The sequence below is a fragment of the Chiloscyllium punctatum genome, chromosome 36 (assembly GCF_047496795.1).
Source record: "Chiloscyllium punctatum isolate Juve2018m chromosome 36, sChiPun1.3, whole genome shotgun sequence".
NCBI classification, from domain to species: domain Eukaryota; kingdom Metazoa; phylum Chordata; class Chondrichthyes; order Orectolobiformes; family Hemiscylliidae; genus Chiloscyllium; species Chiloscyllium punctatum.
The window spans coordinates 11325632-11342222 of record NC_092774.1 but is presented as its reverse complement, the minus strand read 5'-3'; the positions used below and the strand labels follow the sequence as shown (position 1 = coordinate 11342222).

Sequence of the window (16591 nt, the reverse complement as noted above, 5' to 3'; positions counted from 1 at the left end):
TTGACCCGTGAGTCGATAACGTGCTATTCTGAAATGGTTACCGTGAAGTTACAGGGACAGTCCTCAATAATGCACAATATGTTTGCCATTGTTCAGATTATTCCAATGTTTCATTATGAGAATCGTGTGGCAGGTTATTCTCTCAAACTGAATGCTGCAGTTCCATTTTACTGGAGGATTTTCCTGGATCAAAACTAGCTGTTGAATTTTCCAGAGCAGCTCATCGCTGTCACAGCATTTTCTAACATCATCAAATGCACAATTTTTTTTTTGTTTTAGATTCACGAAACTATTCGTTTATTTCAATAATGGATTTATAATAGTTAAAGATTTGTCAAGTAAATGTCAAGTATCAGATATCACTGTGAGCTTGAGAATCACTTCAGGTATATCCCGGATCTCGCTGTTTGCTGAACATACAATCATGTACAGAGATGCTCTTAGAGTTTTTGTACAGGGTTAGCCGAGTTCTCATTCTCTGTGGGACGCAGTGCGCAGTAATACACTGCAGAGTCTGTTAGTTCTGTACTCAACACATTCAGCTTGATAGTGCGGTTCACAGGATCAAAATTCCAGGAAAGCCGGCCCAATAGAAAGTTCCCCGTTTTCTCGCGGTATTGGTCTTTCTGTAAGAGAAACTGCACGGATCCGTTGGAAGGTTGACGGTACCAGTACAGGTAAGCAGTGTTGCTTGTGGTAGTGTAATTACAGAACAACAGCACATCATCCCCCTCATTCAGTTTGATTGCAGCCGGTGTTTGTGAGACAGAATCGCCACGACAAAGTCCTGGAAGAGCCAGGAGTTAAACAAAATTAAATAAGGCGCGACAATATACTTAAAGTCCAGAATTCGCCCATATACCTTCATCAATAAACCGAGAAATAAATGAGGGATATCAAACTATATTACATTTCATATGGGGTGATCATTTCCCATTTCATCTCGCGAAACCTGATGTGAAACATGAAAACTGTTGGTGGATATAAAACTCTCCCCTCGGTAATATCATCTGAATTGCCTTAGACCTGTCTGGATTTCCAGCCGAACTCTTCCACTGCCATTCGCTCATTTACATTCGCTTATTTCTGTCAGACATTGCTCTATGTTGGGGCAAGTTTAGATCCAGATTTTTTTTTATTTGGGAGAATGTATTGTTGCTTCTATGTTGCGCAAAGTGATTGAAATTCAATTCTCAGCAAGGAGCTGAAGTACATACATAGGCAGGTGTTCAACCTACCAGTTAGAACAGCTGCAGTTGTGAGGAGTAAACCCAGAGCTCCTGGCAACATGTTTACAGAGAGTTCACGGTGAATGTGAACAGAACTGGCTGAAGCCAAAATGGTTCTCGTCAAGAGTTGGGTCATTCAGGTTGAGTAATGTCCGGACCTCTGCTCATTGGACCATTGTTGGCAAAGGCATCGTGTGAAAGCCAATGAGTACCAAGCTCCTTTGTTCTTCAGATGAACCAATCAGCTTCAAGCTCATTTGAGCCCCAGTTCATATTATGACTGATGTGATAAAAAAACAAAGTTCAGAATACAGTTTACTGGATCAGGAAAGTTCACTCAGTTTTCTCATCACAGATGCTGTCAGACCTGTGTGATCCTCCGGTCGTTTGTTTTTGTCTTGGATTTCCTGCAACTGCAGTACTTTGTTATTTTTGTTTCACCAACTGGAGTGATTAGAATCAGGTGGATCTCATTGACTATGAGATCCTTCATTGGGATTGTTAAATTGATGGAGCCCAGGGCAATAAGTATAAATAGCAGATTTTGAGTCGCCTCACTTCAGGGACAGACTCCAAACAGGCTATCTATGGCCAGTGTCCTGTCCACATATAAATGAAGGGTGACTTGGTGACGATATTTCAGTCTCTGTGCAGTTATTTCAACAGCAAAGTAAATTTGTTCATCTATAAACAATAGTATGGACAGAGATTAAACCAAACGTTGTCCCACATCGAGTATTATTTCTGGAAGCATTTATTCAAATGGGAATTAATTCATCCTGTTCGAGTCTGAGAACTGTGGTGTCTCAGGTAACAAAGCTGGTCTCGGCCTTCAACAGTCTCATCAGCGGATGCATAGGACCAGGGGATGTGGGAGATTCTGATATAATAATGAGGAAATAAATAAATAAAATTTCAAAGAACGTAACAGTACCATTGAATATTGCTTCTGATGCATTTCCTGGTATGATACGTTACAACTGCCTTTCATTAACTTTACTTTGTGCCATCATAAACATAAATCCTGCATGAGTATCAAATACACTACAGTGCATCAAACACACGGCTCACCGCCACATTGTCTCAGACTATACAAGGCGAACTGATTTCTCACAGAAAACAAAAGATAGTCTGTTAAAGTCTCCCTCATTTTAATGGGAATGGTGAAACGGCAGAGGTGCATGCTAACGTAAATTCCAAATCCTCACTCATCTCAATGTACGCTTACCAGGTTTACAAGTGACACGTAGGAGATGAAGGGGTACGTTGGGTCTAGGTGTGATGTTCTTCAGATGCTTGGTGCGATCTCGATGGGCCGAATGGCGTCCATCCACACTGCAGGGATTCTAGGTTTAGATTGTGTAGTTATAAATCTTTTTAAAATGTCTTTATTTGTAGGATGTAGGCACCGCTGGCTGGCCAACGTTTATGACCTGTCCCAAGTTGTCCTTGTGAAGGTGGGGGTGAGCTGCCTTATTGAACTGCGGCAGTTCACCTGCTCTGGGCTGACCTAGAATGCCATTGGAGGGACGGAATTATAGGTTTCTGAACAAGTGATTGCTGTGCCAGTCAACGGGGCTGCTTTGTCCTGGATGGTGTGAAGAATGTTAAGAATTGTTGGAGCTGCACTCATCCAGACAATTCGGGAGTATTCCATCACAATACCGAGCTGTGCATTGTCGATGGTGGACAGGCTTTGGGGAGACAGGGAGGACGGTCCTCGCCACATTAACAAGTGGCTCTTGCCGCCACTGCGTTTCTGAATTGTGTCCAGTTGAGTTTTTAAACATTAGCACCCCACACAAAAGGCAGTGGGGGGATTCGGTGCTGTTAACATCGTGTGAAAGGACATGCCACAAATTTCCTTCATTTTTCCTTCAGCTGTGATTTGACCTGATCTTTAACACAACGCTTGCTAGTTTTCACTTTCTTCCATGTCTTCTTCAACCGTTTCTCATCATTCTGCCCTCTGCAAGTATTATTAAAGTATCTCTCCACTTTTCCATTTCTCTATCACACTTTCAGGTTTGCAAACATATACTTCCTTCACCTCTATCCGCATCTCCAATTGTCTTCACTTCTGACCATCTTTAAGTTAACCTGTTCCATACTTTCTAGTGTATTTTGCTCACTTTTCCATTTTCTCAGATTTTGGCGCCCAGAATTAGTAACACTGATACTTCAAAATAAGCACACTGAAACTCCAACTCTGTGCTGGTTTTAGTACGTGCTCTCCATCTGTTTGTAGCACTGTGCCTTCATTGCACAGAGATAGATTGCCGTGTCATTCAGTCTGGCGTCTTTCACAGTCAGTGTACTGACTTTGTAGTCTCCACTGATTGAAGCAGCGATCCTCTCGGGCTGATCATTTTCCGTTTTGGCCATCACCAGATGCTGGGGTGGCTGGTTCGGGACCTGTCTGTACCAGTGTATTGCGTTCGACACAGTGGTAATAGAGCAATTCATGGACACAATTCCCACTTCACTAACAACCATCCACGAAGGAAGTTGTGTAACATCGCCTGCTCCAGCCACATCCCTGGAAGTCAGAGTGGGAAACATCAGGAGGATTCTGCAAATTCGGAACATTATCAGATTGTAAGACCAGTAGCAAAAGCAATTGTCCACAGGGTCCTGTTGAGGCAAATATCGACAACAATGCACTCTTAACGTCTAGCGCAGACTAGACTTGCTATTGGAGTTGCAGAAGCTGAGTCTTGGTGTTCGTTCCTGTAACAAGCCTCTGACAGTGAAAGATGCTCACGGTCTGAAATGTCACTCCTCCTTCAGCCGACGTCGTCAATATTTATCCCAGGTTCACACTGCCATCTAGTCGCGAGTACAAATAGTTGCGACATGCACAGCCTCGCGCCAATTGCACTTCACGCGATACTGCTCAGTGAAAGCAAATATGTCCTCCTTCCCATTAGAACACTGTGAGCAGCTGAGAATCTGCATTTCAATTTCATTTGCAGCATCCAAAGATTTCAGACGATGTTCCTCCTGAATCGTAACCAAACCTTTAATCCTCAAGGCCATTTTTGTGGATGAAACAGTGGAATCGTATGTTGCTTTTGCTGCATTTACTTGGAAGATACGTTGTAATCGCATTTCTTTAAATTTACTTTATCTTATTGTAAATGTTACTCCTATATCGATATCACATGCACTGCAGTTTGTCAAGTTAATGGCTCATGGCCACCTGGTCTTGGACTGTTAGAGGTAGATGTCAGCATTGCTAGTCACTCCCATGAAAGACTACCAAGTGTTTCAAAAGGAAAAAACACATTATGGTTAAGCTTCCTTCATCTGAAAGGGAATGGTGTAAGAGGAGAGATAGACGTGTATGTGAGATGCAAATCCTGCTATGTTTACAGATGACACAAATATAAATGGGAAGGTAAGTACTGATGATGATTCCAAGAGTCCACAAGAAGACTAGGTTACTACCTGCTCCAGTGAGTGTGACTAATGCATAATCTGATGAGATCTCTTTTAAATTTGCAGCACCAGAAAATGCACAACTTATGAGTTGAAGCAATACCAAATCATGAATCCCCAGGAAGCATGCCGTAGACGATGTCATTGTGGCTCAGTGGTGAGGACTCCTGCCTGACAGCACCAAAGACCCTGGTTTGATTTCAGCCTCAGGTGACAGTCTGCACATTTTCACCGTGTCTGTGTGAGTTTCGTGCGGGTGCTCTGGAATCCTGCCCCAGTCCAAACGCGGAAGGTGAGGTGAATTAGCCAGAGAAGATGCAGGGATAGTCTGGGTGTGAGGTTCGTCAGAGACCTGCTGCCGTACTGTATGGATTCTATGGTTAGAGTGTTAAGCCTGTTTTTTTAATTTATTTGTGAGACGTGGGTGTCGGTGACTGGCACAAATATAAATGGGAAGGTAAGTGCTGATGATGATTCAAAGAGTCCACAAGAAGACCAGGTTATCACCTGCTCCAGTCAGTGTGATTATTGCGTACTCTGATGAGATCTCTTCTAATTTTGCAACACCAGGAAATGAGCAATTTATGAGTTGGCGCAACACCAAGTCCTGAATCTCCAAGAAGGATCCCACAGATTACGTCATTTTGTCTCAGTTGTTCGGACTGCTGCCAAACAGCACCGAAGACCCAGGTTCGAGTTCAGCTTCAGGTGACACTCTGCACAATTTCCCTGTGTCTGAGTCAGTTTCCTGCGGATGTTCTGGAATTTTCCTACAGTCCAAATATGTAGCTGAATTAGCCAGAGGAGATGCAGGGATAGTTTGGGTGTGTTTTCCTTCAGAGACTCGATGGTTCCAGTAACCTGCTGCCATACTGCAGGGATTCTATCATGAGAGTGCTAAACCATTTTTCTTTATTTGTGAGATGACGTTGCCGCTGGCTTGCCAGTATTTATTGCCCATTCCTAGTCCGTGTTAAGGATTTTGTACCGAGCTGCACTCTTGAACCGCTGCAGTCCACGTGCTGGGTATGGACACTTAATGCCATTTGGGAGGGAATTCCAGGATTTTCACCAAACGACAGTGAAGGAACACTGATATATTTCCAAGTTTGATTGGCTGCGACTGGACTTTAAACGTTGTGGTGTTCCTACATATCTCCTGGCCCTCTAAGTGGTCGTGGGTTTGGAAGGTCCTGTGTAATGATCGTTGGTAAAACTCTGCACTGACACTTACAGGTTGTGCACACTCAGAGTTAATAGTGGAGGGTGTGGAAGCCTGTGGATGCTGTGCCAATCAAACAGGCTGCTTTGTCTTGGATGGTGTCAAGATTCTTGAGTATTGTTGGGGGTGCACTCATTCAAGCAGGTAGAGAGAATTCCATCACACTCCTAACTTGCGCCTTGTAAATGGTGGGCATTCTTTGGGGAGTCAGGAAGTACATTACTCTCCACAGTAATCCGAACCTCTGACCTGCTCATGTGCCCATTGTGTTTATGTGGTGAGTCCTGTTAAGTTATTTGTCATTAAATCCCCCAGGTCGTTGACAGTGGGGCATTCAGTGATGGTACCATTATATTCAAGGAATATCTAACATATTTTCTTCATGTTTCCTTTTAATGTGATTTATGGTGACCTTGCACCTCTGCGCATCATGCTTGTTATTTTTCACTTACATCCAGTTCTTCTTCAACAGGTTCCCAACATACTGCTCGCTGCAAGTATTGTTGAAGTATCTCTGTACTTTCCTTTATTCTCTATCATTTTTCTGATTTGCAAATACACACTTCCTTCACCCCAGCTGCATATGTAATTGTCTTCAGCACTGACCATCTTTAACTTTGGCTGTTCCATGCTTTCTGGTGTATTTTGTTCTCATTTCTCATATCTCGGCTTTTGGGACACAGAATTCGTAACACAGATACTGCAAAATCAGCGTATTGGAACTCCCACTCCATTCCGGTTTTCGTACACGCTTTCCATCTCTTTGCGACACTCTGCCTTCATTGCACAGAGGTAGGTGGCGGTGTCATTAAGTCTGGTGTCTTTGACAGTCAGGGTACTGGTTTTGTAATCTCCACTGATTGAAGCACTGATTCTCTTAGACTGATCATTGTCTCTTTTAGCCATCACCAAAAGCGGGGGTGGCTGATTCTGGAGCTGTCTATACCAACGCACGTTCGTAGCTGTACTGTCAAAAGATCAATTCGTGGACACAATGCCCACTTTAATAACAACTATCCAACGGTGGAGTTGCTGCACTTCACCTTTTCCAGTCACCTCCGTGGCCATCAGAGAGGAAAACATCAGGAGGATTTTGCAAATTTGGAACATTACCAAATTGCAAGGACAGTGGTGAAAGCAATTTTCCACGGAGCTCTGGTGAGGAATCAGATATAAATGTTATTTTTATAAGAGTACACAACTGGAATAATGCGTGCTTTACATCTAACCCTGAACCGCCTTCCTGTTAAAGTTGCAGAAGAAGCTGAGTCCTGGTTTTTGTTTCTGGCATAATCCTCTCACATTGACAGTTGCTCACAATGTCTGGAAGGTCACTCCTCTTCCAGCACTCATTTTCAATATTGCTCACAGATTCGCACTGCCCTCTAGTGGCCTGTACATGTAATTGCGACGTTCACTCATTTTGCATCACTGGATTGTGCTCAATGAAAATAGGTCTGTTGTCCTTCCCGGGAAAACACTGTGAACAGGTGAGACTGTGCATTTCAAATTTAATTGCACTGTCCAATGATGTCAGAATGCATTCCTCCTGCATTGCAACTAATGCATTCTTCCACACAGCGATTACTGTCAGTGACAGAAATGCATTGAAATGTCGATGTGGACTTTGAAACTGTGGGGTTGTTCAAACTGATTCGATGTAAGAAACCTTCTCATCGTTGGATTGTCAGCAGAACCGGGAAGATGGAGCTAATCATTAATTGATTTACTTATTTCAAAAATATACTTTTTTCATAAAATAATTTGGTGGTCTGTACAGTTGGTCATGCCGTACATACATAAACAGTTATATACAGAGATCAAAATTTATCATTTGTATATACAGATCTGTACATTTGTCAATCATATGTCCATATATTTAGCTGAGGCATCAGCAGAACCCAAATGACTGCACGCGCCCCCTGTTCTTCTTTTGGTAGGCAGATCTTACACGGTGGTCTTTCCCCACTGTGCCTTGGCGGCAGCTGCCCCAAGCTTCAGCACGTCCCTCATCACGTAGTCCTGGACCTTGGAATGTGCCAGTCTGCAACACTCAGTCGGGGTCCACTCCTTCAGCTTGAAGATCAACAGGTTTCGGACCGCCCAGAGAGCATCCTTCACTGAGTTGATGATCCTCCAGGCACAGCCGATGTTCGTCTCGATGTGCATCCCAGAGAACAGGCCGTAGAGCACCGCTGCCCGGGACGAACATTGACAAACACCACTGCATTCCTCTCCAGACTTCCTCTGCATAGGCAAATTCCAGAAGGAGGTGTGTGACATTCTCGTGCCCCCCGCAGCCGCTTCGAGGGCAGCGTGCAGTGCGGCTGAGAGTCCGGGCGTGCATTAAGGATCTCACAGGCAGAGCCCTTCTCACCACCAGCCAAGCCATGTCTTGGTGCTCGTTGGAAAGTTCTGGCTATGAGGCATTAATTGACGGTTCTTTCTGTTGCTTTCTGCTTAAGACCTATTCAAACCAAACTACAGATATGACCTCTGCTCAGATGTCCACAGTTCAGTCAATGTGACTGTGAAGAAGGTGGAGGATGGATCGCTGATCCACTGAGTCTTCTTCACCAAGACAGTCCTACTGCATTGCTGTGCATTCCAAACAATAGGTATGTTTTGTCTGCAGAACTCCCCCAGTGGTGTCTATATCAATATGACCTTCAGGAGAGTGAAGCAATGTGGAAAACTCCTGATGTTATTCTGGAGCCAAAGAGGTGAGGCTCCACCCTGCATCCTGTCCGCAGCATTATTGTTCTTTCTCATTGCACAGAAGAGCCAGATTGTGACAATCCATTTGGACGAACTCTCACGTCCCAGAAGCAGATGGCCTGATCTTCCTGGGAAACGCACCTGCAGCTTCAAGGTGGCAGCATTGACGGAATGGACCCCTTTGGAATTTGGACCCAGCCATCTGCAGGTAAAATTGACTCTCAACGTGGACGCCAGTGGGTGCATATTCCACCCACAGTCAAGCTTTGTGATCGAAGGGAAACAAGGCTACCTGACATATGCAGTACAGCCTAGCTTGGCCAGGACATGCTGGCGGTCTGTGCCATTTTGTGTCTGGTAGGTACCATGTGCAAATCCATAATGAAAGGTAGTATCACATTGATCTACCAGAGGAGGGGGAGCGGGAGCACATTAGAAATTGGTATCTGTTCATTCTGTTGAGGTTATCGCCAATTGGGTCAACGTGATCCACCCTGACCAACCCTGTGCTGTACCGAGCATGACAACTTAGAAATCATTCCTGCTCCTCAGGGATGCAATCGCTTAAATGCAAGATATGGGAGTGGATATCTGCCTCATCAGCCAGGACCAGGAGAAGTCCTATGATGGGATGGATATCACACACCTACATGCGAGATATGCTCTCCAAAAACAGTTTTGGGGAGGGAAACTGCAATTCGATCTGACTGCTCTACACCAACTTCATTAGCACACTCTCAATCAATGGCAGAGAATTAGAAAGTTTCCTGATCAGATTCGGTGTCGGGTAGGGCTATGCCCACTCTCCTGACTTGTTTGTGTGTTGTGTTGAGTCTTTGCTGTGTCCGTCAGGAAGAATGTTAGCATGAGAGGGGTGACTATTCCATGCAGCGGAGGCCATCAGCTCAAAGCCTCCCTTGGATGATGTTTTGCTTCAATTCTCCTCGGGAGCCAAAGTAAATCAAGGCAAGAGTGGAGGACATGTTCTTTGGGAACTGGGCCGAATGATCATTCGTCCCCTTCACCGTCAGGACAGATAACCTGAAGGTGCACGGGATATTGTTCAGAGCATGCATAAAATGTTGAGAGGAGCGCATCACCAAAAGGAAGCAGAAATGGACCTTTTGGGAGCACCGCTCCACCTCCATTGTGGGTAAAAACCTGGTCATCAGGGGTGAGGTATTCTCTCTGTTGTTGGACATGGTGCAGGTCTGGCCCATTCCCTGAACCTGTACTATTTGAGTCACCAGAGCTATTTTCCACTTCATCTGGAAGCTGACAGGAGTTCGGGTCTGGAGGGATCACATTACAACACGCCGGATAAGGAAGGAATAAAACTTACCCAGCTTTGCCCTCACCCTGAGAGCCACCTTTGTGTGTGGCTGCATCAAGCTGTGCGTGGATGCTCGCAACATACACACCAAGTGTCACTGTGCACCGAGGTTTTACCTGCCCACAGAGTTGTGATCTATGGGCCTGCTCTCGCTTCTGTAGAATTCTCCAAGTCGTCGGACCATCCCGTGTTATCACCTAAACTGCATCAATAAATTTGCAAATTGAAACACCTTTGACCACCAGTCTATCAGGAACTGGTCAGCACATAGCATCCTCGAGACCCTGAGTCAATGGTGGATCCTGACGTGTGTGTGTGTGTGTGGGGGGGGGGGGGGGCAGTGGGGGGCGGGGGTTGTTGGGGGCTCCCTGAGCAGACCTTCAAGTCATTTGGAAAATGCCTCGTCACCACAACTTTCTACCACTCACCAAAACATCACCAGTAGTGTGGTGGAGAGAAGGACACTAACTGTCAGATCCACATTGCACACCCGGTCAGCCTGCATCACCGCACGCTGCCTTTGAAGTGGTTGTGGAGGGTGTTTACTGTTATACATCCACTTTTGGAATGTGCCTTTGCAAAGCAAGTCTGGAGGAATTTGCAATGATTTGTGACAACTTCACCGCAAGCAACTCCATGATGCAGGGAAACACACGGAGGACCGTCAGGTCAGTGAACGACGCTCTTTGTTCTGCCTGAAACTTGTTGGTCTTCCAGAATAAGGAATTGTCCCTGACTGAGTATTGCAGACTGACACATCCTTTACATGGTAAGGGATGCACTCAAGCTTGAGGCAGCTGCCGCCGAGGTGCACTGGGGAGAGACCACTGTCTGAGCTCTTTCTGCTGAAGGTAAATGGGGGTCTGTTCTGTTATTGGAGCCTACCCATGACTTCAGAATGAGTAAACATTCGTAATTAACGAGTAAGACAAGTTTTGGGTTTTGTTTTGATAGATTCAAAGAGTTTTTTTCGTTTTTGCTACTTGATGTGCAACTGTATAGAACTGAATTGCTTTTGTAATATTGCATACCGACAGAGATTTTGAATGAATGAAGAATATTTTGAAATAAAAAGAATGTATATTTCTTTCTCTTATGTACAACAGGAAGAGCGACATTTACAGCTCGTTACAGTGAATCACTCTGTTAGGATCTGTCAGAAATCACTCTACCCTGCCTCTCTCATGTGTGCGCACACACACACACACACACACACACACGCACGCACACACACACACACACCTTCATTCATCTCCTTCTGCAAAAGGATGTAATGCATTTTTTATACTGGAGTGTGTGAGGACATGGAATCTGAAGTTTGGAGTCGAAATGGAGTCATGGTTAGTGTGGAAACTGGAAAGGTGTAGGGTATGAGGAACAGAATCAGGCCATTTGGCCCATCGAATCTGTCCTGCCATTTGATCATGTTCCTCAGACTCATTCTTCTGCCTTCTCACTGTTACCCTCGATTCCCTTATTAACCAAGAAGCTACGTATCTCTGTCTTAAATACACTCTATGAGTTGGTCTCCACTACTTCTGCAGCAATGAGTTCCACAGATTCTCCACCCTCTGGCTGAAGAAGTTCCTCCTCATTTCAGTTCTAAAGGGCCACGCTATTCAGTCTTCTCGGTATTCTGGAAGTTTCAATCAGATTCCCCATCCTTCTAAACTCTATCGAGTACAGTTCCAGAGACTTCAACCATCTCTCATGTGACATGCTATTCATCCTCGGATGATTCTTGGAAACTTCCTCTGAACCCCCTCCAGGGCCAGCGCACCCTACCGTAGAAATCGGGCTAAAAGATGCTCACAACATTCCAACTGCTGTCTGGCCACAGCCTTATACAGCCCCAATCATGCATCCCTACTCTTGCATTCTGATGCTCTCAAAATGAATGCCAATATTTAATTTGCCTTTCAAAATATGAACTCATACAATCATGCAGCACTGAAACAGGGCCTTCAGTCCAACCCAGCTGTGCAGTACAGATATCCCAATCTGATCGAGTCTCCCGTAGGTACGTGCTCAGCTGAATACATGTACCAGTGTGAGGGTGCATGCAACTCTGTGCATATTATATCTGTGTGCTTGTATGTATGTGTCTTTATGTTTCTATCTGCGTTTCTGTCTGTGTGCATTCATCTGTGTATGGTTGTGTTTCTACGTGTATCTGTCATCTGTCATTGGAGAAATGTAGGTGCAGGTTGGATGAATTATCCTGCTGGAGGATCGACGCTACTGCACAGGAAACGCATGCTTAATCAGGAATTTTTATGAGGGCTCCTGGTGGGAATTTAACGTGGAGTATTTTTCGGATTTTTTGGGGGCAGCGGATCTAAAACTATGCTCCATGGATTAAAAGTAAGGAGGCATAATTTAAAACAGAGATGAGAGAATGCGAGTCAAGGGCAGCCAAATACATGGCCGATTGTTCTCTTTCCAAAGAATGTAACATTGAATCGAATGTTGCTTCTGATGCATTTAATGGTATGATCCGTGTAACTGACTTTACTTTGTGTCATTGTAAACATGACTCTTGTGTGGATATCAGATCGAACATTGTCTCAGACTATACAAGGCTGACGGATTTGTCAAAGAAAACAAAAGGCCTTTCGTCAAAGCTTCCATCATTTGAATAGGAATGGTAAAACAGCAGCGGTACATCCCAACGCAAATTCTATATCCTGACTGAAGTCGATGTATGATGACCAGGGTTAAAAATGGCACAAAAGTAAATAGCATAGCAATTGGTGATTTTGATTCAAAGAGTCTATAAGGAAACCAATTTACATGCTGTTTAATGAGTGTGACTGTGACATATTCTGGTGAGATCTCCAGGAAATTTGCAGCAACGAGATATAAACAATTAATAAATGGGGAAAAAGCAAGTCATGCATTTTCATCCACCGTTCTCGAGATGAAGGCACGGTGGCTTAGTCTTAACCACTGCTGCTTCAAAGCAGCAAAGATCAAGTTTTGATTTCACACTCAGAATGGGATTTGCACAATCTCCCTGCGTCTGCATGGGTTTCATGTGGTTGTTCTGGTTTTGTACTTCAGTCAAAAGACGGGAGGTTTGGTAAGTTAGACATAGGAGATGCAGGGGTAGGTGGGGTCTGGGTATAATTTTCTTCAGTGGCTCGGTGTGAATTCGATGGGCCAAATGGCATGCACCCACACTGCAGAATTTCTATTTTTAGTTTGTGTACATATTGACTTTTTAAAATGTCTTTATTTGTAGGATTTAGGCACCACTGGCAGGCAGTATTTATTACCTGTCCCTAGTTGATTTGTGAAGATGGAGTTGAGCTGACTTTTTGAACTGCTGCAATACACCTGTTCTTGGTGGACCTATATTGCCATTAGGGAGGGAATTATCGGAGTTTGACCAAGTGACAGTGAAGGAACGTCAATATATTTCCAAATCAGTGTGGTGACTGGCTTGAAAGGGAATTTGAAGGTGGTGGCGTTCCCATATGCCGCCCGGGTATACTCCTTCGAGATGGAAGTGGTCGTGGGATTGGAAGGTTGTGAATGATTATCTTTGGCATACTTCTGCAGTGCATCTTGTAGGTAGTACAGACTGAGCTGTGGTGGTAGAGGGAGTGGATGCTAATGGATGCAGTGCCAATCAAGCGGGCTGCTTTGTCCTGGATCGTGTCAGTCTCCTTGGGTGTTGTTCAGACTGCTCTCATCTCACACCCCGGACTTCTGCCATGCATATTGTGGCAGACTTTGGGGAGTTAGGAAGTATGTTACTGGCGGCAATGTTTAAGTCTCTGACCTACTCTTGTCGCTACTGTTTTTATGTGATGGGTTCAGATAAGTCTTTGGTCAATAAAACCTCCAGGATGTTGACAGTGGTGAATTAAATGATGCTAACAACATGTGTTCTTCAAATTTTCTTCACTTGTGCTTTACCCTTGATCTTTAACCTCTGCGCATCATGCTCGATATTTTTCACTTTCTTTCATTTCGTCATCAACAGTTACTCCCCATGAGGCCCTCTGCAAATATTATTACTGCACCCATCCGCTTTTCCTTTTCACCATTAATGTTTCTGATTTCTACATATACCCTTTCTTCAACTCCATCCGCATATTCAATTGTCATCACGTCTGACTATCTTTACATTTTGATGTTCCATACATTACAGTGTAATTTGCTCTCATTTCCCTTATCTCTGATTGTGGAGAAACACTGATCCTTCAAACTCAGCATCACGCAATTCCCGAAACTATGCAGGTTTTAGTGCAGACTTCCCACTGTTTGTGACACTGTGCCTTCTTTGCACAGAGGTAAGTGGCGGTGTCATTGGGTCTGGCGTCTTTCACAGTCAGGACGCTGACTTTGTAGTCTGCACCGATTGAAGCGGTGATCCTCTCGGATGGGTTACCTTCCCTTTTCGCGATCATCAGATGCTGGGGTGGCTGATTCTGGAGCTGTCTGTACCAACGCACTGTGTTAAATGTAGTGGCAAAAGAGCAATTCATCGACACAATTCCCACTTCAGTAACAACCATCCAGGGAGGAAGTTGCTTCAATTCGCCTTCTCCAGTCACTTCCTCGGAGATCAGAGTGGAAATCAACAGGAGGACACTGCAAATTCGGAACATCATCTGATTGCACGAACAATGGTGAAAGCAATTGTTCATGTATTTTTGTTGAGGAACTGCAATTAATTATTATATTCATACAAGTAAATAACTAGAAAAATGCACGGTTGACGACGAACTCACGTTTAACCTGGTGGAGTTGCTGAAGAATCTGAATTTTGGTGCGTGGTTCTGTATTAAGCCTCTCACACTGACAGTGATTCACATTGTCTGGAAGTTTACTCCTGCTCCAGCCCTCATCTTCAATGATTATCATGGACTCGCCCTGACATCTAGTGGTACTGATAAGTAATTGCAATCTTCAAATTCTCACACCAGCTGCAGTTCACTGGACAATGCTCAAAACAACAGACTTGGCCTCCTTCTCCGTATAAAACTGTGAACAGGTGATACCCTGCATTTCAAATTCATGTGCACCTTCCACCGATTTCAGACTGTGTTCCTTCTGCATTGTAACTAAATCTTTATTCCACAACGAAATTTCCAATGAGTGAAACAGTGAAATCACATGTTTTTGCTGCTGCACTTACTGATACGATCCATTGTAAGTGTAACTAGTTAACTTTACCGTGTCTCATTATACACATAACTACTGTGTTTATATCTGATACCCTGCAGTGTGTTAGATCTAGGGCTTGCCGCCACATTGTCATGCACTATTACTGGTAGATGCTAGCATTGCCAGCAGCGCCCATACAAGGTAATCAAATCTTCTAAAGAAAAACAAAACGAATTGTTGTAAAGCTGCCTTTATTTGAATGGGAATGGTGGAAGAACAGAGATACATGTCAACAGACCAACCAAATCCTGATTGAAGTGAATGTTCCACAGATGACACAAAAGTAAACGAGAAGGCAAGTGGCCTTGATGATTTAAACAGCTCACAAGAAGACAACGTTAGAGACTGTCCCAGTGAGTGTGACTATATCGTACTCTGGCGACATTTAAAGGAAATTTGCAGTGCCAAGAAATGAACACTTTCTGAGTGCGGCAATTCCAAATCATGAATTAAAGGAAGCAATCGCGTGCTGTCGTTATGCTGGCTCAGTGGTTGGCACTCCTGCCTCCGAACACCAAAGAGCCAGGTTTGATTTCAGCCTCAGGTGACAGTCTGCATGAAATTTACAACTTTTCCCTCTGTCTGCACGAGTTTCCTATATTTGCTCCGGAATTCTCCCACGGTCCAATAATGGATCAGACAGGAATATTAGCAACACGAGATGTCGTGTGAGGGTCGATCTGGTGTGATGACCAACTGAGATTGAGTGGGCCGCATGCCCCGCTACCATTATGTGTGGACTATGCTTAGATTGTATAACTAGTGATATTTTTACTTATTATTCATTTGTGAGACGTGGCCATCCCTGGCTCGCCAGCATTTCTTGCCCGTTCCTAGTTGCCCTTGAGAAAGTGGTGATGAGCTGCCTTCTTGAACCACTGCAGTCAACCTGATGTGGGTTGACCCACAATGCCACAGAGGGAAATCCAAGATTTTTACACAGTCCCATTGAAGGCATGGCAATATATTTTCAAGTCAGGATGGTGTCACAAAGGTGGTCATTTTTCTACAAGCTGTTCCTGTTCTCACCCTGTGTCCTTGTTTTTTTTCCAGAGTTTCTGTAAAACAGTCCGGGCTCCGAATCGACTTAATTGGTACAGAGATGAAAAGGATTTTGGGGTGTGGAGGGTGGGGGGGTGGGGGGGGGTGGTGGTGGGTGGTGGCCTTTTTGTTTATACGTAAACAAATAAGACTTTAGGCCAAAGTTTTTATGTTTTAGAAGTGGCACGTATTATGAAAGGGTAATGGTCAGTCCTGGAAGCTGAATTCTTGGTGTTCGTCAGTTTAGCAGTAGTGGACTGTTTGGAAACAGGCGGCTAATCTCTCTTTCCTTCGCCCTTCTAACTTCGATCTGAAAGTCTCTGTTTCATTTTAATCTATGTTGAAGGGGGTTGTATCTTGGGATTGTTGTGTATATTTGGAAAAGCATAATTAATTTAGTTCGGATAGACTGACTACGGTGGGTCATCC

General features: G+C 44.3%; 1 gene segment (V, D, J or C); it reads right to left on the bottom strand.

Moving 5' to 3' along the window:
- Positions 1-440: 440 nt before the first annotated feature.
- LOC140460000 (T cell receptor alpha variable 19-like) lies at positions 441-1290 on the bottom strand. The segment is given in 2 exon segments: positions 441-787; positions 1239-1290. Coding segments are annotated over 2 exon segments (399 nt in total).
- Positions 1291-16591: the final 15301 nt, after the last annotated feature.